At 39.8% G+C, this 26,037-nt stretch overlaps 1 protein-coding gene across 1 annotated transcript in view; it reads right to left on the bottom strand.

Moving 5' to 3' along the window:
* The window catches only part of NPHP3 (nephrocystin 3), a 49,186-nt gene extending 30,828 nt beyond the window's left edge, over positions 1-18,358 (bottom strand). The window contains exons 1-8 of the mRNA XM_032144164.2: positions 17,894-18,358; positions 15,630-15,755; positions 14,924-15,074; positions 12,692-12,844; positions 11,015-11,148; positions 9,103-9,263; positions 4,086-4,242; positions 1,756-1,830 (exon numbers count right to left, since the gene is read on the bottom strand). Of these exons, the coding sequence (XP_032000055.2) occupies positions 1,756-1,830; positions 4,086-4,242; positions 9,103-9,263; positions 11,015-11,148; positions 12,692-12,844; positions 14,924-15,074; positions 15,630-15,755; positions 17,894-18,286 (1,350 nt within the window). The 5' untranslated portion in view covers positions 18,287-18,358. The remainder of the gene's footprint in view (positions 1-1,755; positions 1,831-4,085; positions 4,243-9,102; positions 9,264-11,014; positions 11,149-12,691; positions 12,845-14,923; positions 15,075-15,629; positions 15,756-17,893) is intronic.
* Between the last annotated feature and the right edge of the window lie 7,679 nt (positions 18,359-26,037).

Raw genomic sequence — 26,037 nt, 5'->3', positions numbered from 1 at the left:
GTATATACCCAAAGGACTATAAATCATGCTGCTATAAAGACACATGCACATGTATGTTTACTGCGGCACTATTCACAATAGGAAAGACTTGGAACCAACCTAAATGTCCAACAACGATAGACTGGATTAAGAGAATGTGGCACATATACAACATGGAATACTATGCAGCCATAAAAAATGATGAGTTCATGTCCTTTGTAGGGACATGGATGAAACTGGAAAACATCATTCTCAGTAAACTATCGCAAGGACAAAAAACCAAACACTGCATGTTCTCACTCATAGGTGGGAATTGAACAATGAGAACACATGGACACAGGAAGGGGAACATCACACTCTGGGGACTGTTGCAGGGTGGGGGGAGGGGGGAGGGATGGCACTAGGAGATATACCAAATGTAAATGACGAGTTAATGGGTGCAGCACACCAACATGGCACATGTATACATATGTAACAAACCTGCACATTGTGCACATGTACCCTAAAACTTAAAGTATAATAAAAAAAATTAGAATTTTAAAAATAACATTGTAATTTACCATTAAATATTTTAAATACAAAAAAACAAAAACAAAACAAAACAAAAAAGAAATGAATACCTCTTTTATAAAAATAAAATTAAAGGAATATTTGAATCCCATGGAATTTGTTTTCTGAAAATGTTACAAAACATCTTTGGTTGTATCTGGCTGGTGAATAGTTATAAAGTACTAATGACTAGGAAATATGCTATAGGAATGGAATTACTAAGATGTGATTTATTGATCTCAAGTATCTCTGCGGTCACATTCAGTTTTCATATTAAGTTACTGAAAACATGTTATCCTTCAAGCACTAATGATGGTAAGTACATTCACTTTCACTTGTTGCCATTCATTCTGCTCAATTAATTTATCTTGGTCCTAAAATTTGCAAGATTGTGAAGATCAAATTTGATAAAGACAATCTTTATACTAGAGAACACCATACAAAATGTGTTGCCAGAGGTCATATCATTTTGGGGCTCACTCTTTTTCTCTAATAATAAATATTCATGCTTCCTACTTCTCAAATAGGGTTTTTGGTTGCCTGGGGGAGGTGTCAGAAGGTGTGGGCAACCACAGGCTAAACATGGTACATCTTCCCACTGCGCCCATTCTGTTTGAGGAAGAGGGGAATAATAAATAATCATTATTACTATTTTTTTTCTAATATATAATTCAAAATTTTTTTTATATTAAACACAAACATAGACATAATATCAGGCAGCATATATAACTCACATAAATTTTCAAGATAGCACATGAAACTTCATAGAGACTTCCAGCTTAAGGCCCCTCCCTGGTCCATGTTCTCATCCCCCTGGAGGCATGCCTTCATCCCCCTCTTCTGTTAGGGATAACACGGGGGGAAAACCTGAGAGGGACTTTCCTAATATATAAAAATTCAAAGGGTACACAGAGGAGCCTTCCTATTGAATAAAATGAACACTTTCTCTCAAATAGTTTTTAGCTAGCACTTTTGTAATATGTTTTACGCTTAGGTATTGAAGCATCAAATAGTCCTCTGAGATAGATGAGAGATAAAGATATTAATACATGGTCCTAGTAATACTAAGAACATACCACAGGAATGGACTCCTAACAGAAACAACAGTGCCTTCCTCAGGTACTGTGTTCAAAAAGACAAGCAAGTGGTTTTCTCTGGAAAAATCAATTTTATAGAAAGCGATCTTAAAATATTTTAGATGAAAACTTACAGAGAATGCATATTTACCTGTTTAATAATCTTTTCTACACAAATATAAGTTTTATATACTCCTTCTGCAGGATCTCCTGAGTGATCAATGATCTGGATAAAAATCATTTAAGAACAATGAGAAAAACCATAATATCAGAAGCAAGTGGTGGTAAACACTTTTATACTGTTTATGTGACAGGAACTATTCTAAATATTTAACACATATTAGCTAATTTATCTTCACAACAACCTTAGGAGGGAGATACTATTACCCCCATTTTATAGAATAGTAAACTGAGGCAAAGTAAGTAACTTGTCCAAGGTCACACAAGGGATTTAGTGTGAAAAATGGAGCAATAAAACAAGAAGTAGGCTAGGCGCGGTGGCTCATGCCGGTAATCCCAGCACTTTGGGAGGTCGAGGTGGGCGGATCACGAGGTCAGGAGCTCTAGACCATCCTGGCTAACATGGTGAAACCCCATCTCTAATAAAAATACAAAAAATTAGCTGGGCGTGGTGGCAGGTGCCTGTAGTCCCAGCTACTCAGGGGGTTGAGGCAAGAGAATGGCGTGAACCCGGGAGGTGGAGCTTGGAGTGAGCCGAGCTCGCTCCACTGCACTCCAGCCTGGAAGACAGAGTGAGACTCCGTCTCAAAAAAAAAAAAGAAGTATATATTTTTTTGCCCTGTCTCCAAATTTTCTCTTATGTATTTCCATACCACTCAACATATTTACCCTTCAAAATGCATCAAAATCCAATTTTATGTCAATAAAGCTATAATTCTATAAGAGACAAAAGCAAAATGGTATACTGTGTAGTCTTACTGAGTTTGCTGAAAGAATGCCCAACTAATCTGTAAGAACATGTCTATTACTACTACTAATATTTGATAAAATTAGAATAAGGCAATGATTTTACAATACATACCAAGTGAACAAGCATGGAGATTCACCCTATATTTACATTCATAATCATGGCAGAGAGATCTTATTTCACTCTTATTTTATAAAATAAACTCATCCTTCTAGCATACTAAATTTTTTAAAGTAAAGGTTATAGAATAAATAGACTAAAAAAGATAAATTAATATCTTTTTTTGTGGGACGTAGTGGACTAGGCTGATACTACAATAATTAAAACAAAGAATGAAATGGCTCTGGAAATTATAATAAAAATGCACTTCCTTTTTGTCTTAGTCTCTTTAGTTTTATGTGTCATGCTCCTCTCAAGCTATCTTTTCAATACTAAATGATGGAAAGAAAAATGCTTGTATTCATATTTGATTTTATTTCTTGGCTGGGCACAGGGAAGTGAAAACTCTGTAAAAATCCTAGAGATGTTTTCAATTGTATTATTCACATTAACTACAGACATTTACCAAGTTGTCTCCATGTACAGTAAAAAAAAGCCTATAATATCTATTCTAAAAGTTATCCCAACATGCATCTAGGAATGATCAAATTTCTCTCATCCCATCATCAGCTTTTTGCTTTCCCCAGTGGTCTCAGGAAAAGTCACTATAAAAAGTCTCCTCCTGCAGCGTGGACAACATAATGAGTCCCCATCTCTATAAAAATTTTAACAAAGTAGCCAGGCATGGTGGCCCATGCCTGTAGTCCCAGCTACTCAAGAGGCTGAGGTGGGAGGACTGCTTGATCTCTGAGTCCAGGAGTTTGAGGCTTCAATGAGATATGAACATGCCACCACACTCCAGCCTGGGTGAGAGTGAGACTCTGTCTCTTAAAAAAAAAAGTCTCCTCTTGACACTAATCCTTGGTCAGTAGACAGAAGAACTCTGTGCTTGGGAGAAAAGCACAAAATACCATCTGATCATACAGATCATACTTTTGCTAGCCACACATTGCGATTTATTTCTTTTTCTCACAACCCACAACCAATCTGTTAAGAAATCCTATTGGCTCTACTGTCAAAATTTATTCAGAATCCTACCACTTCTCATCATTTCCTCTACCACCACCCTGCTTGGAGCCACCAGCATCTCTCACCTGGATGGCGGCAATGGTTCTCAGACTCTGCACACTACCCCCTGAATGACCACCTATTCTCAATGTGGCAGCCAGAAAGATCACTGTCAGATGATCACGACAGCCCTCATTCTGTTGCTTATAGTCCCGCAGTGGCTCCCAATCTCACTCCAACTGAAAAGCTAATATCCTCAAAATGGCCTCCGAGGTTCTTCACAATCACTGAGGCCCCCTCTCCTCCTACTCCCCTTACTTATCTGTTCCAGCCACACTGGTTTCTCTCCCCTCCCCAGATATGCCAGGCTCATGCCCACCTCATGGCCTTTGCTCCAGTTTTTCCCTCAGCTAAGTGTGTTTTTCAAAAATGCCTATGAATTTTACCTTAGCTTTGTTGGTCTTGTTTAGATTAGAAACTTGATCAATCAATTGCTGGACAGAGTCAGAACTGACTTTTCCATCTTCCAAACGATGAAAGATTAATCGAGGTTTTCCTTCAGGGTTTTTCAGAAAAGCTTCTTCACAGTCTTCCAATAAAAGGCTAGATTGGAAATCAGCATTTTGTGTGCTATACTGCATTGTGGCAGCAAGCAGTTAGTTAATCAACCTAAGTGCCAATAATGGAGTTTTACTACAATGATAAGAGGCCAGAAAAGGTCCAACTGCAGAACAAGTGAAGCTTTCCAAAAATGGATGTGTTATGGCTCTCTTCCAGCTTGGTCTTAAAATATATTAATTAGCCAACAGTGAGCATAAATATAATAAATTATGCATTAAATTGTAAAGCACATATAACTTTACTTTTTAAACCTAAAAAAATCTCAAAAATACTCTTAAACTTGGCTCAAAATAATGGACTAGACTCAGGAGACTTTGAAAATAGATGGCAAACAAAATTCCATTTAAAAATGTATTAATTTCCATGTTAACACAAGTAGGCAGGAGGTCATGTGTGGGGAGGTACACAGGCACCATCCAGGGCAACAGCCAGGCTCCTGCACTGCTTTTCCAAGAGTTCTTTCTAATGCCTTTAATTTGACCCACCTCCCTTCATGGCAGAATCACAGGAGAAATCTCTTACAATGAAAGATAGGAACTAAAATATGGCAAGTCCAGGAGAGGCCTTTATTCCAGATAAAGGTTTCAAAATGAGGAATTCTTTGCTGTTGATTGGCCCTCCTTCATTATGTCAGCACCCTTCTTGGGCAGACCAGGCTCACTAAGAATTCTTGAACCTACGTAGAAGGAGAGGTGCTTCTCTGTTTGGATGGCAGCCCCAAAGTTTTGAGAGTTTTCTCTTTCCCAGTTCTTTCAGACTTTTCTCATCTAATAAATGACCCTAATCCTTATACCCAATATATACTACAAGAAAGATATGGAGAGATTGGAAGAGGTTGGGTGACTGAGGTGAAGGTAAAAAAAAGTCCCAAAAAACAACTTTGTTACAGGGAACCAAAATTATATTTTTAATGAAAATTCTGGGAAAAAAAAAATCCTAGAACTAATAATCTGCTGAGATCTTCTCTCTCTCTCCCTCCTTTCTTTCTCTCTTTTTTTTTTTTTTTTTTGAGACAGGGTCTCACTCTGTCACCCAGCCTGGTGTGCAGTGGTGCAATCACAGCTCACTGCAGCTTCAACCTCCTGGGCTCAAGCAATCCTCCCACCTCAGCCTACCAAGTAGCTAGGTCCACAGGCACACGCCACCACGCCCAGCTAATTTTTGTATTTTTTGTAGAGATGGGGTTTCACCATGTTGCCCAGGCAAGTCTTGAATTCCTGGGCTCAAGTGATCCTCTCACCTTGGCCTCCCAAAGTGCTGGGATTACAGGCATGAGCCACTGAGTGCAGCCCACATCTACTGGGGTTTTCTACACAACAAAGGACACTGCGACCAATTCCCCTTTCTAGAAAGCATTAAATGAAAGTTGTGTAGGGAAACAAATTTTTTGTGGGGTGTGTGTGTGTCTGTATGTGTAGAAGTGCGATACTGTATGATTCAGAATCTGCAAATTAGACTACTAGCCCAAAATATTAAAAATTAAGAAACATTCTGTTGTATATTTCTGTGCCAATCCATTCTACCCAAACCACAGAAGTTTTCTATGTTAAAATCACTCTGACCATGTTCTATAGAATTTTGGAATTTCAATGATTCATCTGTCAGTGCTTTGGGGGAAAAGTCTGTGGCCCATCAGAAGACCAAAGAATGGGCGTGCTGTTCAGGCACATGTCCATATTTCAAAACATTCCCTACAAAACTGACCCATGGGGCTCAAATAAAATGATATGATCTCTGGGATTTTATTCAAATAATTTGGTGGAACGGAAGCAGATGCTACAGATGAAACAACTAGTCATGAGTTGATAATTGCTGAAGTTAGATAGTATGACAGGCCAGCTAATATGTTGATAAGTTGCACTTTAGGATCCCTTCAGAAAGTAGCCTGAGCAGACAAAAATGTAGGGGAGGAGCTGCTAGAGAAGATGTAGCTTTGTGGGGCTGGAGGAGTTAAAACAGTGAGGCTGACGCATAATGAAGAAAGTTCAATTATAGAACAAACAAGGGCTTCCACTTGCCTAAATTCTATAACGAAACTCTATAGGTGATCTGGTTAAAAAAAAAAAAAAAAAGCTGAATGAAACCAATCATAGGGCCTAAGAAGTCCTGAAAGGTGACTGAATTACCCTTTAGGTACGGAAGCCTCCCCATCCCTTAAGAAAGACTGATGATGCCCTGAGGAAAACCAGTCAGTCGCCCCTCTGTGTTGCTGTGCAAACGGAGAGGCACCTCTCCTTCTACGTAGGTTCAAGCATTCTTAGTGAGTCTGGTCTGCCCAACAAGGGTGCTGATGTAATGAAAGAGGGCCAATCATGGGCAAAGGATTCCTCATTTTTAAACCTTTATCTGGAATATTCCTACTCAGCCAGCCTCTCCCGGACTCACCGTATTTCAGTTTCCATCCTTCATTGTAGGAGATTTCTCCCGGGATTTTTCTCCTTCCATGAAGGGAGGCGGATCAAATTAAAGGCATTAAAGAAGAACCCCTGGAAAAGCAGTGCAGGAGCCTGGCTGTTTCCCTCTAATGCACCTTCTCCGGTCAGTGACACTGAGAGGCACAGTTCCTGTGCACCTCACTAAGTATGACTTCCTTCCTACCTTCCCCACCTACAACTAAGCATGTTGTCAGCATAGTTTGCTCCAAATCTAATCATTTCATACCCCAAAACCATACATTTTGAGCTTCATAATTTCTTATAAGAGGCCTGAATAGTGTGAGACGCCAGTGAACACTATCTTCAAATAACTCTGTGGATACCATCTGCACACAGGGAATAATTGACCAGGAAGTGTTTGCCCATGGAGCTTCCAAGCTGCTAAGGAGAGGCTTTTCTAGATTCATCTTTTGGGAAGGATAGGGTAGTCATCAGGGTAGGTGAAGGTGCAATCTGAAACAAAGGCTCCAACAGCCCCTGTTTGTGGTGTGGAGCCCATCCCCACTGCCATACCTCTTGACAGGCATGAAAGAAACAAATAATAAAATAATAAGCAACTGGAATAAGAAAAGTTTAAGTAAAATAAAGCCAAAGTAGAGACTAAAATTATTAAATTTAAGAAATTAAAATCCTCATTTCTTTAACAAGAATAAAATTTTAAAAAATGTACGATATAAAATTTTACTAAAAGGAGATAAACTGAAATCTAAGCAAAAGTAATAAAATATGAAATAAATGGGGAGGAAAACATCAAGAAGAGTTTAAAATTGGAAAAGAAAAATAAATGTTAAAGTGTAAAAATAATGTATACAATGTTTTATTAAAAAGTAAGTTTTTTTTTGTTTGTTTTTGAGACAGGGTCATGCTCTGTCCCCAGAAAGTTTCTTTAATGTAAAGAAAAAACAAAATGGTTTTATGGATCAAAGATAAGAATTAGAAAAAATAATGTAACAACAAATAACATATTACCAAGTAAGATTAAAAAACTACTCAATCGTTACGTAATAAGATATATCCTTAATAAATATAAAAACGGGGAAAGAAAAGGGAAGGGGTGGATAGCAATGAAACTCTACTGAAGGCAATCAAGTTGAGGAACTCCTTAAACTTATTCTGGATGAAGGCTCATTGACCAGGTAGTTCCCTGTTCACCTGGCCACTAGGCAAAGTCTTAAGGGTCTACAATGGGCTATGCTACAGGGAAACTGGTTAAACTTAAGGCCCTACATATATCTATACATAGTTAAAGTCAGAGTTGGTCCACAATTAAAAAAGCAAAATGCTTTGGAAAGGTTAAATTTAGACAGTAAATCTAGAAAGAAAAATTAGCCTCTTATTAAACTTATTTTGTCCTTTATATCTAACTGGTGAAAAAAAATCTTTACTCGCAGACAAGATTCATTAGCATGATTATATTCACATTATAAGAACATTGTTCACTTTACTGGGTCTACTTAAATAGTAAGCTCCTCAGAAAATGTAAATTATGATTCAACACCTATACAAGTGATCAAGTACATGAACTTTATATGTAACATATATAGTTCAAATACCTCTCAGTTTGTATCCAAAGAAAGAAAACAATGAAGGTTAATGTTGATTATTGAAATTAGGGGTTATCAACTTTTTCTGTAAAAGGCCAGATAGTACACAACTCAGGTTTGGTAGGACATATGGTTTCTGTCGTAAAGATTCAACTATTACAGTATATAGGCAGCTGTTGAAAATACATGAATGGGCCAGGTGTGTTGGCCTATGCCTGTAATCCCACCACTTTGGGAGGCCAAGGCAGGCAGATCACAAGGTTAGGAGATCGAGACCATCCTGGCTAGCACGGTGAAACCCCGTCTCTACTAAAAACACAAAAAATTAGCCAGGCGTGGTGGTGGGTGCCTGTAGTCCCAGCTACTCGGGAGGCTGAGGCAGGAGAATGGTGTGAACCCGGGAGGTAGAGCTTGCAGTGAGCTGAGATTGCACCACTGCACTCCAACCTGGACGACAGAGCAAGACTCTGTCTCAAAAAAATATATATATATAAATATATATAGATATATTTATTCTCCTTTTGATCATATATATATATGAATGAATGTGGCTGTGTTCCAACAAAACTTTATTTACAAAAGCAAACTCCTGGCTAGATTTGGCCCTTGGGCTATATTTGCCAAACTCTGATTAAAATAAGCTATAAATTAAGATGTTGATCATATGACCTATGAAACAAGTCTAACAGCATAAAACTTTTAATTATTTTATTTAAGTGTGAAACAGTTGTAGAATTTATTGAATTTCATGGATTTTTTTTATTATAAGGATGCAATTAAAATTTATCTTTGAAGCTTATTTGGCAGTCTCAATTCTATTTACAGTTTACTGCTTAAAATAAATTATACTTTTTTCAGCTTACCTTGGTAATGTTAAGTGAATAAATAAAATAACTAAAGAACTTTTCTCAATTTCCCATTTTCTTACAGTGAGGTATTGATTTTCAACATCTATTGGAAAATAAACAGCATGGAAAAAATATCCCATTGTCTCGCACATTCTCTTAAGTTTAGGTGAATAGTCCTGAAAACATACAAAAGTTTAATGTATTTAACTAAAGATCAAGTGAGATTCATACTACTTAAAATAAAAAGCATGCTTTAAAACAGGTTATACTGGATATCTTTTCATATAAAATTTTAACAATAATCACATTTTAAAGAAAATCTTAAAAAGGCAAGTTTCTCTCAAATACAAATAATAATAGCTTAGCAACTTGGCCTTTTTCTAGCTCAGAAAATGACATTTCATAATAAATCTAGAACAACAGGAGACAGTATTAGGCTATTTTGCTATAGTATTTGTTTCTTTTTGTTATTACTATGAACAATCTGTTTTATTGTCATAAAGAGTGCAAAATATAGATCCATAAATCTGTATAGTAAAAAACATCCACCATGACATATCAGAACGCTAAAGCAGAGCAATATAAGTTAAAAACACATAAATCTATAATTAAGTTAGTAATGATGACTATTCTGAAAGAAATTAGTAATACACTCAAAATGTCCTTGGGAATAACATATTCAATTACTGGATGGAAGCTTTGGGCTTTAAAATATTTTATCTTTTTATTAAAATTGAATAATATCACAAAGGAAAGCTAAATGAATTTGGTAATCAACAACAGGGAAGATGTTAATATAGCAGGTATAGCATGTGACACACAGATTCTATAAAATTCCCTTGGAACACTGGTAGGCAAGCTTTTTATATAAAGGGTTAGATAGCAAATATTTCTACAAAAATAATAATAGCTTAACAACTTGGCTGTTTTAGGAGGGATCTTTGTGGTTTATTTGGTTTCTATCACAATTTACTCTGCCATTGAATTGGTGTTGTAGTGCTGCCATGGATGATACGTAAACGAATGAGTGCAGCAATGTTCTAATAAAACTTGATAGACACTAAAATTTGTATTTCACATAATTTTCACATGTCATAAAATATTATTCTCCTTTTGATTTTTTTCTACCACTTAAAATGTGAAAACCAATCTTTTCTCTGGGCCATTTAAAACAGGCAGCAGGCCAGATTTCACCAAGTGGCTATAGTGACCCTTGCCTTAGAATAACTCCAACGGCTGCCTTGGAAAATTTAAACCATAGTAAGGAGAAAATTTTACTCCCTGAGACAGACTCAAGGATAGAGCTGGCAGAGAGAGTAACTAAAGTAGACACAATCAACAAGTCTTAAACATTGTGGAGAATATGCAATGAAGAATTCACTAAACAAGCCTAGGCAACACAATGAGACCCTTTCTCTACAAAAAAAAAAAAATTAAATTAGCTGTATTTGGTGGTGTGTGTTCTGGAGGACTGAGCAGGAGAATTAATTGAGCTCATGGGTTTGAAGCTACAGTGAGCTATGACTGTGCCACTGCCCTCCAGCCCAGACAACAGAGCAAGACACTGTCTCAAAACAAGCCAACAAACACACAAACAAAACAAACTCCAGAAAGTTCCAACACCTTAGTTTGACATTTAAAACTAACTAAGACGAGTTAAAACCTTCTTTTTCTGTCTTAGCTCCTGTCCTAGGAAAGTTAATTCCAGAAAGTAAAAATAAATAAATAAACCCTCAATTCACCACCTTTCTTTACGTATAATACTGAACAATATTTTCTCTTAAGAAAAGCCCAAGACACTTCCTGTTCTTTAAGACATATAATCTAGTAGGAAACTATTTGGTTGAGACACAGTAGTATTAGAAACAGAATATAATATTAACTTATATTTTAAATTGGTTGATACAGAATTTATAAATATCCTCACCTTAAGGAAAAGATCCATCTCATGCTGGGTTTCATCTGTATAAATGAGGTAACATCTGACAGTGTTACTCCACAGAGAATGTGAAAACAGAGGAGTAACTTGTAATAAACTAGCTACAGCAATATCCCAATCATCTGAAAATAAAATTTCTCAAGTTCATGAAAAAATTACCAGAACACATTTGATCATTCTAAAAAAGTTTAAAAAACATAACAGGCATCATAGAATGGAATCTGATCTTACATGTTAATACTGCCATACCTTCTAGAGTAATATATTCGAAGGCAATTAGTTTTCTAAACTCAAATTCTATCCTAGGACTTGAAGTAATGAATGTCACCAGTGGTCTTCCCTGAGGCACCAGTGGTTCCAGTCAAGTGTCATGAACAAATTTTACATGAGATACTCAATTAGTTTGTTACCTGAAGTTAGCCTACATTCCCAAGAGGATCTATAGCTTTACTTTCTTATTATTCTGGAAATATATTGAGTTAAAAGAATGTTCAAGAATGGCATAAAATGAAAAGTAGCCTTATGCTAACTATATTTAGTGAGAATAAAAATTTAACACATATTTGGCTAGTTTAAGAAGCACAATTTTAAAAACGATTTTCATTTTGCTGATAGAGAAATAACTGTATGGTTTTAAGGAAAAAGAGTAGAACTACTTATAACTTCTTCAGTCTGCACTGATATTGAAATTCTGAACAGATCTTAGAGCTATTCTGGATACTATGTTATATAAAAATAAGGAAAATATTCTTTGGGGTATGAATACAGTTGTCCCTTGGTATCAATGGAGGATTGGTACCAGCACCTCCCCTCACATACCAAATCCACAGATTCTCAGGTCCCTTACATAAAATCATGTGGTGTTTGCATATAAATTACGCACATCCTCCCATATTCTTTAAATCAAGCTTGTCCAATCCATGTGGCCCAGGATGGCTTTGCAGCCCAACACAACATTGTAAGACTTTTTTGCAATTTTTTTTAGCTCATCAACTATCATTAGTGTTAGTGTATTTTATTTGTGGCCAAAGAAATTCTTCTTCTTTCAGTGTGGGCCAGGGAAGCTAAAAGATTGGATACCCCTGCTTTAAATAATCTCTAGTTATTTACAATACCTCATGCAATGTAAATGCTATGTAAATAGTTGTTATACTGTATTGTTTCTTATTTCTATTTTTATTGTTGTATTGTTATTTTCATTGTTATTTTTCCAAATATTTGTAATCAGTGGTTGAGTGGATCTGTGGATATGGAAGGAAAACTGTACTATATTACCTAATAGAGCTTTTTGGTATTTTGCTCCATAACCTGCTCTAATCTTCAGCACTATCAAAGAAGCAGAGGGAAAGACTAAAACCTACTGTTTTTCAGTTAATCTACATTAGATTTGCTACTCAACTAAAACACCAGAGAATTCAGACCAGAACACAGTTACTAGAACCTGGCTGGCCAGGCTGGCAGGAGTACCATCTGATCCCCATATGAATTATGTAACCTCATCCTTCCTTGTTAGTTACAGCCCCACTGCATGATGGTTTGTCAATGGAAAGCGCTAGGAACACAAATTTCATGCTTTGCTAATGGTATTAATAGTTCTAGCACAAGATTATAAAACATGAACAGTCACTACCACCAGGCAAGTAATTGACAAACAGCATGTATTACCTCTGTTAACATTTGCAAAGGGTCCTTCCACATCTATAGAACTATGGGCAAACTCAGGGCCTCTGAAGGACTGCTGAAGCTGGATCATGCTTCCTATGGAAGGTTCACTTCCCAAGGCTCCGCCAGTCCAATATTCACATTGGGTTCCAGCAGCTGTTCAGCAAGAGATTTTTATCTTGTGAAAGCCAACTTATTGAATGTCCAAAAACTCATCACATATACTAAACAGGATTTCTAATTTTAAAAAATATTAAAATATTACAAATATTCAAACAATGATTTTGAAAATACTTTGCCATCAATTTTTGGCAAAGTTCAAAGATACTGATTAACATAATTCTGGTTATCATCTCAAATTCAGAGTGGATTAAAAAGAGAAAGATGAAAATAAACAAGAATACAATAAAAAAGAAATCATAATAAGAAGGAAGTTAAAAACATTTTACAGAAAAAAATTCTAAAAAACATTTCCAACTGTACAGCTTAGGCACCAGTTAAAATCTGAAGGAAAAAACCTCAAAGGCAGACTGTTACTAACACACATAAATATAAAAATATTCATAATTTATTAGGACATAAACTCTTTGCAGCAGGGAGTACATCCTTGTCAACCTCCTAGAGCAACAAAATTAATGTCTGAATCAATAGCTACTTATGAACATGATGCTTTTCTAATCAATTATATTTGTCAGAATATCTACATCCTTGATAACTGTAAGTAAATTGTTATTTGAGCTAAATCTCTGGCAAAACTGAGCTTACTATTTGTAGCTCTTTGAATCTCAAATAGGTGACATTCCCCCTCAAGTGTTCCTTCTTCCTGTTTAAAACAAAATATGAAAAAAGACCTAGAAAGGAATTTGTTTCTAACTTGCCAAGACAATTACAATAGTTTTGAAACACCGTACATTTGAATATGTCAATACTGAAATAATCACTAAGACTTGAGTTGGGGTATAAAAAAGCATTTTCTCAGCTACTCTTGGCCATTAAGAATCACTTTTTTTTTTTTTTTGAGATGAGTCTCGCCCTGTCACCACATTGGAGTGCAGTGGCACAATCTTGGCTCACTGCAACCTCCACCTCCTGGGTTCAAGCGATTCTTCTGCCTCAGCCTCTCGAGTAGCTGGGACTACAGGCACGCACCACCACGCCCAGCTAATTTTTGTATTTAGTAGACACGGGGTTTCACCATGTTGGCCAGGATGGTCTTGATCTTTTGACCTCGTGATCCGCCTGCCTTGGCCTCCCAAAGTGCTGGGATTACAGGCATGAGCCACCGCGCCCGGCCTTCATTTTTTTCCTTAAAAGTTAGCAATAAAAATTCCAGGATGTTGGTCAGATTCCAATGATACTACAGTGAAAATTAAGAAGGAACTGTCAGTTACTATATTTTACTCCAAAATGCATCCATTTGTGAGAATATACTTACAGTTCATTATAAATGGGAGAGTGACTACATTTTTTCACTGCATTTTAAAATGGAATATTTTTCTTTTTTCGGTATCAATCACACTTTATTAACATTTTCTTAGAATATGTAAACCCTTTCGCTCTGTGATTTCAAGCTTTTATTTCCAGAAAACATGTTTTATTTGTTTAATTATAAAACAAATACTTTTTGAATAGTTCACAATGCTATACTGGAAACCACTCAGTGAACTATAATGCAAGTATTCTAAATGATAGTTGCAAAGAATACATCATTATGTAAAGAAATAACATTGCAGAGACTACTAACTCCAATATACATTCTCCTCTTTTCTTCAGTAACAGAACCCTACATTTTAGTTGGACACATGTCTGCCTGGCTGCTGCTTACACTATCCAGTCTTCCCAGTTAATAGTTCTAACTAATGGGATTTGAGAAGTGATCTTAGGTTGTACCTTCTGGGAAAGGAACATGTTCTCCCCTTCCTTCTTTCCCTTGGCTAAAATGCAGATGTGCTGGTGGGAGCTGGGGTAGCTATCTTAGACTAGAGAGTAAAAGTTATGGGTTAGGGTTGGCAGAGTGACAAGGTAGAAGGAACTTCAGTCCTCAAATTCATACACTTCGTGGAGACGAGGTGTCTTAGCAGCTGACAGAGAGAACGCACGACACTATTTGCAACAGTAGTTAAAGCAATAACCTAATATAGATAAGTAAAAGAAATCTAGCAGAATTCAAAGTTGGCTCTACATGTCATTAGAGCCATGTTGAAAGCTCAAAATATAAACAGGATATACACTTACCAGTGACATCTGTACAGTTGTCATCTGAATCAGACTCCCCAGGATCAAATACTTGGACACCTTGAGCCTGTAGCCTCTGAAGTTTGCTCTCCAACTCCCTCTTGGCCCTCAGTAAGTCCTGAATTTCATTTTCTTTGGTCTCTCTAAAAATCTTTAAAAAGAATAATTTTAATTTTGAAAGCTTTTTCATAATCAAAAAGTTGTGTCATCAACTTTAAGGGAAAAATAATTCATTCATAAAACCAATAATCATTTGGTCCTCGATTTCCTCTTTTGTAGGGTGAATGTCCTAGTACCTTTACCTTACTGTTTTGCAACTGGAAGCCACTGGAATTCCAGCAGGATGCATGTCTGTAGTGTGGGTCTGTCACGTGCACTGCATGATGTTTAGGAAATTTGTCTCTCCCCCACTAAATACCAATAATACAACATCCCTAAACATTTCCAAATGCTTTTCCCCATACAAAAACGCTTTCCTTTTTTTCGAAATTACTATTAAAATGTTCGCTTTCATACGTTTTTCTTTGAAATGATCTCAAGTTTACCACGTCCAACTCAAAAATGTGAAAGTGGTCTACAATAATTCTTACAACTTTCATGAATCCTACATGACTTACTTCTACTTATTCATCGCATTATATATATACTTTTAGAATATACTATTTTATTCCATGTTGCTTTGGGGGTAAAAATGTAAGGAATTTACCTTGAATTGCCTTTTAACTTTATCTCTGTCATGTTCAAATGTTGCTGCTCTCTCCATTGCTTGGTATTTTGCTTCTAAAGCACTTTCTTTCTCTCGAAGTATCTTCTGATACGTTTTTTGAAGTGCCTAGAATAATTTACCTCGTTATTTCCTAACAAAAAGTCTTGCTCCTCAATTTTACATTCTTTTATATATATATGTTACGTATCTTAGAATTTTAAGTCTACTTATTATTTTACCAATTATCAGGAACTTCATGTTGCCATTTTATTCAAAACATAATGGAAAAAAACCGCAAGCATGCTTGAACTACCACAAATAAAGACTGCAACATTAAGCTTTCAATGGAAATTAACTTTTTTTGAAACACTGCATCAGCTCTTAAACTTCCTTATGCCTTTTCCATCTTTATGATAGTAACAATTACATTTTATAAGGCTTAACTTGAAGGATAAGTAGTTCTAGGAGACTGTGTGCCCGTTGGCACTATGTCTTATCTCACCATCCCTTGAGCACTTCACAGTGCCTGGTACACTGCAGGTCTCCCGTAAATGTCTGACACAATAAATGAAATGAATATGGATAAGTTTTTTCATGCCTCGATATGTGAGAAAGGAACCAGTATGTTTCACAGGGAATCAGGATTGGTGACAGGAGTGACTGTGGCACTTGCCAACCGTTATTGCACTCCGCCCTGTTTGGTTTGGCCTTTTCTACCCCCACCTCACAGTTGTTTCCAACGTGCAGTGTCTGTTGGGCAGTGGCTTGGATACATTAAATCAGATATTTGAAATGCACGAGTCCATTTTATACATGCAAGTGCATTAAGGCTGCCCAGTAGGAAAACTGATAAAACAACAGATAAACTGCTATACCGACTTCTTCCCAGACAACGACAATAATTACACAACAGCTAATGAGGGAGTTTAAAAACAAAAACAACAACAACAACAACAAAACCTGACTAGAAGAATTTCTAGTCTTGAAGACAGGAGGCTTTTTTTCTTTTAGAAAAATCAGTCTGAGGTATTTATTTCACCCCGACTGTAACGACTCCGGGAACTCTTAGGCTGCCTATAAGTCTCTCCCACAGTAACGAGTAAACAAACGACACAACAACGATCAGAGGAGCCCCAAACTGAGGGTAAAAAGTCTTAGAGATTCGTTCACAGAAAAGCAACCTCTTGCTTTATATATATATATAGAGAGAGAGGTTGCTTTATTTTTTTTTTTTGAGACGGAGTCTCGCTCTGTCACCCAGCCTGGAGTGCAATGGTGCAATCTCAGCTCACTGCAACCTCCGCCCCCCGGGTTCAAGCAATTCTCCTGCCTCAGCCTCCTGAGTAGCTGAGATTACAGGCGCGTGCCACCATACCCGGCTAAGTTTTGTATTTTTAGTAGGGACGGGGTTTCACCATGTTGGCCAGGCTGATCTCGAACTCCTGACTTCAGGTGATCCGCCTGCCTAGGCCTCGCAAAGTGTTGGGATTACAGGCGTGAGCCACCACGCCCGGCCGCTTTACATACTATTTTAATGAATTATAATGGACCTGCTACATGGAGGGCATGCAATAATTGCTTTTAGAGTAAATTAATCAAATGGACTAAGAAAATTTGACTACATCTAGAGGTTTTCAACCATGGTGAGAATCAGGAGGCTTCCAGAAATTTTCATGTCAAGACCATTAAAATGCAAGAGCGATGAAACTTCACAAAGAAACTGACACATGAGCCCCACTTTGGAGCCCCACGTAAAATTTTTATGGGGGGGAGGGGGGTAAAACTCCTAGGAAGAGTTTGTTGAGTTGCTTCAACAGATGTCACCGGCCTTCTGAGCGGATGGGCCCGGGGGCGCGAGTGGAGCTGGAGACTGGCATTTGCCTCCTCAGGACACTTTCCGGCTAACTTCTAAGTGCCTCAATGAATAAACCAGAAATAGAAAAGCGGGGGCCGGACGCGGTGGCTCACTCCTGTAATCCCAGAACTTTAGGAGGCTGAGGCGGGAGGATCGTTGAGCCCAGGAGTTCCAGGTTGCAGTGAGCCGCGATCGTGCCACCGCAGCGAGACCCTGTCTCCAAAAAAAGAGACAGAAAAAGGGGGAGGGAGTTAAGGAATCATTTCAGACTCGAAGAGAATATGGCCTCTCAAATTAAAATGGGCAGTTTCCGCCGAACTTTCAAAGCCGCTTGGTTTGGAGAGGGAGCAGGACGGCCGTGCTTCCCAGGAGTCTCCCGGCGTCGCGGCCCGGCCCGCCCCGGCGTTACCTGCAGTTCGGCCCGCAGACGCTTGTTCTCTGTGTCCAGCTTGGCCTCGCGGCGGCCCATGGACAACAACTCCTGGTTCTTGCTGACGCGGAAGATCTCGTACTCCTTCTTGAGCCGCTCGTACTCGGCCGCCGCGTACTCCAGCTCGGGCACCGACGAGCCGGTGGACTTGAAGCTAGCCCCTAGCAGCCCGCCCGCGCCCGCCCCGCGAGGCAGCGATCCGGGCCCGGCCCCCGCCACCGCCCCCGCGCCTCGGCGGAACGAGTTGCGCAGCAGGCGAGCCTTGGGCTTCACCTCCACCGGGATCTCGCAGGCCTCGCCGCCGCCCGCCCCGTACGTGTCCTCGATCACCTCCCCGCCCGCGGGGCTCACGAGAGACGAGGCGGTCCCCATGGCGTCCGCGGCCGCTACTAGCTAGTGGGTACCGGCGGGGCTGGGCAGCGGAACGGAACGGAACGGAACGGGACGGGGCGGGGCAGCGGGATGGAGCCGGGCCGGAGAGCAGGACTGGGCGGAGCAGCGGGACGGGGCGGAGCGGCGGAACGGGGCGGGGCGGGGGAGCGGGATGGGGCGGGGAAACAGAGGGGCGGGGCGGGGCGGGGAAGCAAGACGGGGCGGGGCAGCAGAACGGAGAGGGGGAGCAGGACGGGGCGGGGCAGCGGAACGGGGCGGGGCCGGAGAGCCGGACGAGGCGAGGCAGCGGAACGGGGCGGGGCGGGAGAGCGGAATGGGGTGGGGCAACTGGGGGGGCGGGGCTGCAGGACGGGGCGGGGCAGCAGAAGGGGACGGGGTCGCAGAGCATGACGTAGAGGGGCAGCGGAACGGGGCGGGGCAGCGGAACGGGGCGGGGCAGCGGAACGGGGCGGGGCAGCGGAACGGGCGAGGTGGGAGAGGGGGACGGGGCGGGGCAGCAGGACGGGGCGGGGCAGGGCTGGGCGGGACAATAAGAGGGGCCGGGCAAGTGGGGCGGGGCATGTGGGCGGGGCAGGGCAAACGGGGTGGGTCGAGAAAGCAAAAAGGGCGAGAAGGGCTAGCAAGAAGGGCGGGGCTAGCAGGAAGGACGGGGCGAGTGGCGACTGTGCAGGACCAGCAGTGGACCGGACGCTGGTGGAGTGGTGCTCCGACACGGGGCTTCTCTCCGTTGTCTCCGTCCGGTTCGAGGCTCCCTGGCGGGCGTGCCTCACAGGGAGCACAGGCCTGGGTCCCAGCTGCTCCACAAACATTGCAGCTATTTCTTTCGCTGCCGCCGTGCCTAACCGGAAACTCCTTTCTGGAAGCAGTTGGGAAATCTGAAAAATGGAGTGCCTGGTATGTGCTTCCCGCGATGTCTCTCTCTCAGTATGCATGTAGATAGAATGACCAGCAAGTAATAATGCCAGCCAAGAAAGAGCTTTTAGATTTTACAGTCTGACACCACCAGGGACAATCCTTAGACAAGGTTAAGTTTTTTAACTCATTGCAACATGGTACATTGGAGACCGCACACCAATCTCTCCTTCATTCCCTCCATCAAAGTGGCTAGTCATCTCTTCTCTTACCCTTTAGATTTTCTTCAGGAAGAAGTCATACACCAAGCTTTTGCATTCTTCAAAATCCAGAGTATACATACTAATTTCTGCAGGTGGTCTCCTGAGATAAAGGGAAACATTTCCACCATCACAGTACCTTAAGAACTTTCTACCTTTTCAAATCCGTTCTGATTTCTAACTTCAAATTTTTGAATTCTCCATGTGGATCAGGGGTTTAAGGATCATCCACTAGGTTTCTGACTAAACCCTTTGAACATTTTTGCATCTTAGTACCTCCTTTGGAATGGGCCTCAGCTGAACACTTCCATAACTATGCTTAAGTAGATAAAATAGCCATCACCCATTCTCTCCAACAAATAACCAAACTCACTATGCTAACTTCCTACAGCTTGGAGAGTACATTCAGATTCTACAGTCTGGAACTGAGTGTTCTGAGGCATGCATCTCTTCTTTCCCCACGTCATTTCTATCCAGTGACATGCCTCTAATCCACATTTCTCCACCCTACTTGCGTACTGATCTTAGACTACTATTGGTCAATGCCAAAGTGACCAAATTTCTTAATCCTAAAAACTGACATTATTTCTTCCTGGCTAACACGGTGAAACCCCGTCTCTACTAAAAATACAAAAAAATTAGCCAGGCGTGGTGGCAGGCGCCTGTAGTCCCAGCTACTCAGGAGGCTGAGGCAGCAGAATGGCGTGAACCTGGGAGGCGGAGCTTGCAGTGAGCCGAGATGGCGCCACTGCACTCCAGCCTGGGCGAGAGAGCGAGACTACGTCTTTAAAAAAAAAAAAAGAGATTATTTCTGACCTCATAACCTGTTTTTCTTCTTCCTGCTGAATTTAACCCACGTACTTCAGTCTGCATTTTGAAAGAATAACTTTTAATACAGAAATACAGTGAGAATAAAATATTTGGCAAGTGGCTTATAACTTACTAAAGATGGCCACATTTTTTTAAATACTCCTCCGATAGAAAAGACAGCTAAGACAGCTACACAATTTGTGGGACCCAGTGCAAAATGAATATGTAATGCCCCTTATTCAAAAATTATAAATATTTTCAAGATAGCAACAGCAGAGCATTAAGCCAAGTATGGGGGCCCTTTTGAGTTTTGGGCCCTGCGTTACTGCACACGGGGTTGCATGGCCATGAAGCAAGCCTGTATATGACTCCTCACTTTGAACCTGAGTGAACTCTGACAGCTTGGACCAGTGGAATGTGGCAGAAATGACACTGTGCCAGTTTCCAAGCCCAGGTCTTGAGAGAATGGCAACTTCCACTTCTTGTGTCTTGGAACACTCGGGAGTGTTGAGCCACCATGTAGAGACGTACTAACCTGAGACTGCCCTACTTAAGAGGTCATATGTAGGCATTCCAGGTGACAGTCTCAGCTGGGCCCAGCTTTCCAGCCAGAGTACCAAGGCATGTAAAATGAAGCCATCTTGGACTCTTCAGACTAGTGCATTCACTACTTAGAAATTAAATGACTTCTGTATGCACTACGGGGAGGAAAATCACCCAGCCAGTCTCTGCCCACATTTCTTGCCCACAAAATCATGAGATATAATAAAATTACTGTTGGTTTGAGCCATTACATTTTGGTAATTTGTCTTTTCACCTGGAATAAGAAAAAATCTCTCTGCATTTGATCAGGCAGCCTACAAATTGATAAACAATGCTACTGCCTTTTTTTTTTTTTTTTTTTTTGAGACGGAGTCTCGCTCTCTCGCCCACGCTGGAGTGCAGTGGTGCGATCTCCGCTCACTGCAACTTCTGCCTCCGGGGTTCAAGCGATTCTTCTGCCTCAGCCTCCCAAGTAGCTGGAATTACAGGCGTTCACCACTACACCTGGCTAATTTTTTTGTATTTTTAGTAGGGACAGGGTTTCACCATCTTGGCCAGGCTGGTCTTGAACTCCTCATCTCATGATCCACCCACCTTGGCCTCCCGAAGTCCTGGATTAGAGGCCTGAGCCACAGCGCCCGGCCTGCCGTTTTTTTAAAATGGGATTCGTAGAATAAATATCATTTGGGTAGAGTAGTGTGTATTTGGTCCTCAGACTATGAATCTTGCAATTACTTGGGACATTTGGTAAAAATTTGGGGAGCTTGACAATTTTGCATGTTTAGTTACTTCCCAGGTGATGCTTATGTACTTTAAGATCTCAGAACACTGAGACTGCATAAAAATTGTGGCTAGGGATGATCTAATTCCTCGCTACTCAAAGCATGGTCCTCAGGCAGTAGCATCAACATCACCCTGAAGCTTGTTAATCAGATTCTCACATGCTATCACTGACCTCCTGAATCGCAATTTGCAGATTAAAAAGATCTCCCAGGTGATGTGAATATAGATTAAAATTTGAGAAGCACTACTGTAGAAAAATGGTTCTTAACCTTGGCTGCACATTACCGTCACCTGGACAACTTAAAAAAATAAAGACTGCTGCCTGGGCCTCACCCTAGACCAATTAGATCAGAATTTCCAGGAGTTGAGGTCTGAGCGTCATTAATTTTTAAAAGCTTCCCAGCGGATTTTAATCAATAGTCAAGGTTAAAAATCAGTGGTTTCACCTCTGCCATCTCATTATTGCCAACATGTGTGTGATCCCCATTGCTAACCATCTCAGTATCTGTTTGCATGTATCCAGATTCCTCTGTGAGCAAATGTACTTTTGACTATATCGATAGTATTGCGCTTCAACTTTAGAGATAGACATGGCATCACAAATGGTAATAATGTCCTGATAAAAATTTATCACTTTGGAATAAATGACCTGTATAATTGGAAATGCTACATTGAGTAACAGTCTTTGAAGAGAAAGGAACTCTGCAAAAGGAAGGGATTCTAGCTCTCACTAAAATTGCCAACCTTCTCCCAGGCTGTTTAGTCCTGCTCAGTTCTACCAAGTGAACTCTGACTTCTAAAGTCTCCTACTACAAAGTCTGTAAGTATGACCCGAATTTTAGGAACTACTTAACAATAGGGGAAAACTGTGATTAAGCAGCTGTGATTTAACATTTCTACCATTAGGGGTCAGTGTAACTCAGGAAAAAATAATTTGGCTGTATGTATTAAAAAGGATAATCTTGTGAAGATGACAGTCTGGGTGTTGTCTTCATTAGCAGTCATCTACACTGCCTTACTTAGTTCCCATCACAAGTAATAACATGACTCTGGAAATTATTATGAAACAGACAAGAGCAGGATCAGCAAGCTTTTTCTATAAGGGACCAAATAGTAAATATTTCAGTCTTTAGTCTCTGTCACATTACTCAATTCTGCCATTATAGCACAAAAGCAGCCCCACACCATACACAAACAAATGGCGTGTATGCATTCCAGTAAAACTTTATTTTCAAAAACTGGTGACTGGTTGAATTTAGCTCACAGGTTTGCTGACCCCTGAACTGGAGGAGTGGTTCTCAAACCTGGATAATTACCTGGGGAGCTTGTTAATGATGCGGGGCCATGGACCCCACATCAAGTCCACTGAATCAAAATGTTTTTAAGTAGAGCTCACATATCTGAATTTTTTTAAGTTATCTTTTGATTTAGAAACAAATACTAATTTAGGAACCATTAGGACAAAATAAAGTTAACTTTACCTTTCAGGAAACCATAAAGTCCACCTTGTTACAATGTTTTTAGTATCTGAATAACTATCCATGGTATAAAAGATATAAATGTGAAGCTTAGGCTTAGATAATCTCTATAACTACTCTGAAAATACATCAATGAAAGGCTCATTCCTCTGTAAATGTTTGTATTAAGGCCCTAGTCTTCAGATTATTTTGGCCACAGAACAACCCAGCCTGTCCTAACAGACAGAGGGGCATACTGAATTAACTTGAACAAGGAAGGAGAAGACATTGATGAAAACAGTAAAGGAGAAGGAAAAGAGATAAGAGAAATGGTGGAGTGCTGTGTAGTATCTCCTAAAAAATGTCCCGAATGTTCAATAAGTTTACAAATTCTGAAAAACTTGCTGTGACCTATTATTTTTTTTCATGAATTGGTGAAGAAGAGGAGTTTAGTGCCAAGGTGGGTGCAAGGGTGAAACAAAGACAACACATCCACATGCACTGAACAGGGAAATGGGGTAAGAATATTTTAAATATGGGGTATCCATTCTTTTACGAAGTATGTATTCTAACGTTAGTGTTTCCCTGGGCTGTTTCCCCTTGGGCTAATCAAATATATGGATATATAGAAGGCCATGCTTTAAGAAGAGCTGCAATGGGTTTTTTTAAGAATACCATAGCCAATATGTTTACCTGTGGTCCTGTATAAAGCATACTGCACATTTGCGATGTATGTTTAACAAATAAAGGGGTTCTATTTCTCCATAGCAGCCTCTAGAATGAAAGAAGCCATTTATTTCTTATTTGCTGAGAAATGTCCCTTTGTTTCTCAAATTCAAGGCTATTCTCCCACCTCTCTCTGCCTCTGCCTCATGTTCATCTGTGAAGTTGAATATAATCTTAAATTCTTCTATGGAGCTATCCATCCCAAACCTAATAACCAGCGCCCACTTCAGGTTGTCATTAGTGACTATCATTTTTTCTTACACTCAATGCCCACATGCCAGGATGAAGATGAGGTGCCATATTCAATTAGCTCCTATGAAGGAGAGGTGAAGGCTTCACTGCTGTATACATTTGAGATGTTCCTTTTCTGACATAAATCAGCCACAGAGAAAAGAGTCAGCTGACATTTGTAGTTGCAAGGGGAAAAAAATCTCTTCACAAGTAATGTATGAATAAAAAATGGCTGATTTTAACTTTAAGAGCTTAAAACAGCCCGGCATGCTGGCTCATGCCTGTAATCCCAGGATTTTGGGAGGCCAAGGCAGGTGGATCGCTTGAGCCAGGAGTTTGAGACCAGCCTGGGGAACATGGTGAAACCCACTGTCTACAAAAAATAAAAAAAATTAGCCAGGTGTGGTGATGCACACCTGTAGTCCCAGCTACTTGGGAGGCTGAGGTGGGAGTGGGAGGGTTGCTTAAGCCTGGGAGGTGGAGGCTGCAGTGAGCCGGGGTTGTGCCACCGTACTCCAGCCTGGGAGAGTGAGACCCTGTCTCAAAAAACAAAACAAAACAAACAAACAAAAAACCACTTAAAACATAGGAGATTTTATCTTTTAGGTAAGATTTACTTACAGTTACAAAATTTTATTAATTCTCATCATAATTAAGGGGAGTTTATATGTGAGTTATAACCCCAATTTAGAAAGGAGTTGTGTTCCAGCGATTAATTTAAAAATCTGATATTTAGTATTTGAAGCATATTTCCTCAAGAAACAGCGTTAGACAAGGTAGCGATTGGTTCAGCTTAGCACACAGCTGAATGCTGTTTATGCTAAATGCAGAATAAACAACTCAAATGCCACTGTAATTGTAGTCTTTGGAAATATGCTTTCAACATATTAACTCAGATTATCCAGGAACACATCTATCCTTGGGCACTATGAAGAAGACACCTGAGGCCACAGATCAAAGTGTGCACATTTCACTGGTCTGAGACAGTTGTTGCAGTAGGGAGGAGAACAGGAAAAGGAGATAGGGAACGAGTTGTTATATGGTTGCCGTAGCTTAGATTCTGGCAAAATGTTGTGCAAGTTATTTGGCTTCTTGCACTTTAGTCTCCTCATCTGAAAATGGAGATAATAGTAGTTCACTTTATAGCAGTTGTAGACATCCAAATGAATAAACTAGATTTGATTACGTTTTGTTTCCCAGGGATCCAGAAAGTGCACTATTTCATTTAAACTCTCTTCTCTAAGTAACTTAGTGGGGAGACCCTAAACATTTTTTTGACAAGCCTGACATATATATTTCATTCTTTGAAGGCTGTTTTGATTGATATCCAGCAAAACTTGGCCTCTCTGTGACAGAAATCACTGGCATATCTGCATCCTTAAATACATATGACTACCATTGTCCTAAAAAATAGTGTTTCTTCACTGTTTTCTGGCTATTACATTTTGAACCAGAGTTAAATCAGTCGATGGAGATGGTTATATATCTGTTATATTCTGACGCCAAAAGGCAAAAAGCACCAGACTTCCTCATAAAAAATTATTTTTTAAGATGACAAATAAAAATTGTATATATTTTTGGAATACAACATGATGTTTTGATACATGTATATTTTGTGGAATGGCTAAATCAAGCTATTTAACATATGTATTACTTCACATACTTTCTATGGTGACAATGCTTAAAATTTCTCTTAGCAATTTTCAAGTACACAATATATTGTTATTAACTGTAGTCACCATGTTGTATGATAGATCTCTTGAGCTTACTCCTCCTGTTTAACTGAAACTTTGTATTCTTTGACAAACATCCTCCATCCCCCCTCACCACCAGCCTCTGGTAACCACCACCATTCTACTCTCTGCTTCTGTGAGTCCTCTTTTAAATTCCACATATAAGTGAGATCACATGGCATTTGTCTTTCTGTGTCTGGCTTATTTCACTTAGTGTAATGTCCTCCAGTTTCATTTATGTTGTTGCAAATGGCAGGATTTTCTTCTTTAAAGGCTGAATACTGTCCCATTGGATATATATATTAAATTTTCTGTATCCATTCATTTGTTAATGG

Source organism: Hylobates moloch, unplaced genomic scaffold (assembly GCF_009828535.3).
Source record: "Hylobates moloch isolate HMO894 unplaced genomic scaffold, HMol_V3 SCAFFOLD_22, whole genome shotgun sequence".
Lineage (NCBI taxonomy): Eukaryota > Metazoa > Chordata > Mammalia > Primates > Hylobatidae > Hylobates > Hylobates moloch.
Note: the sequence above shows the minus strand (reverse complement) of the source record. Positions and strands in the feature narration are given on the sequence as shown.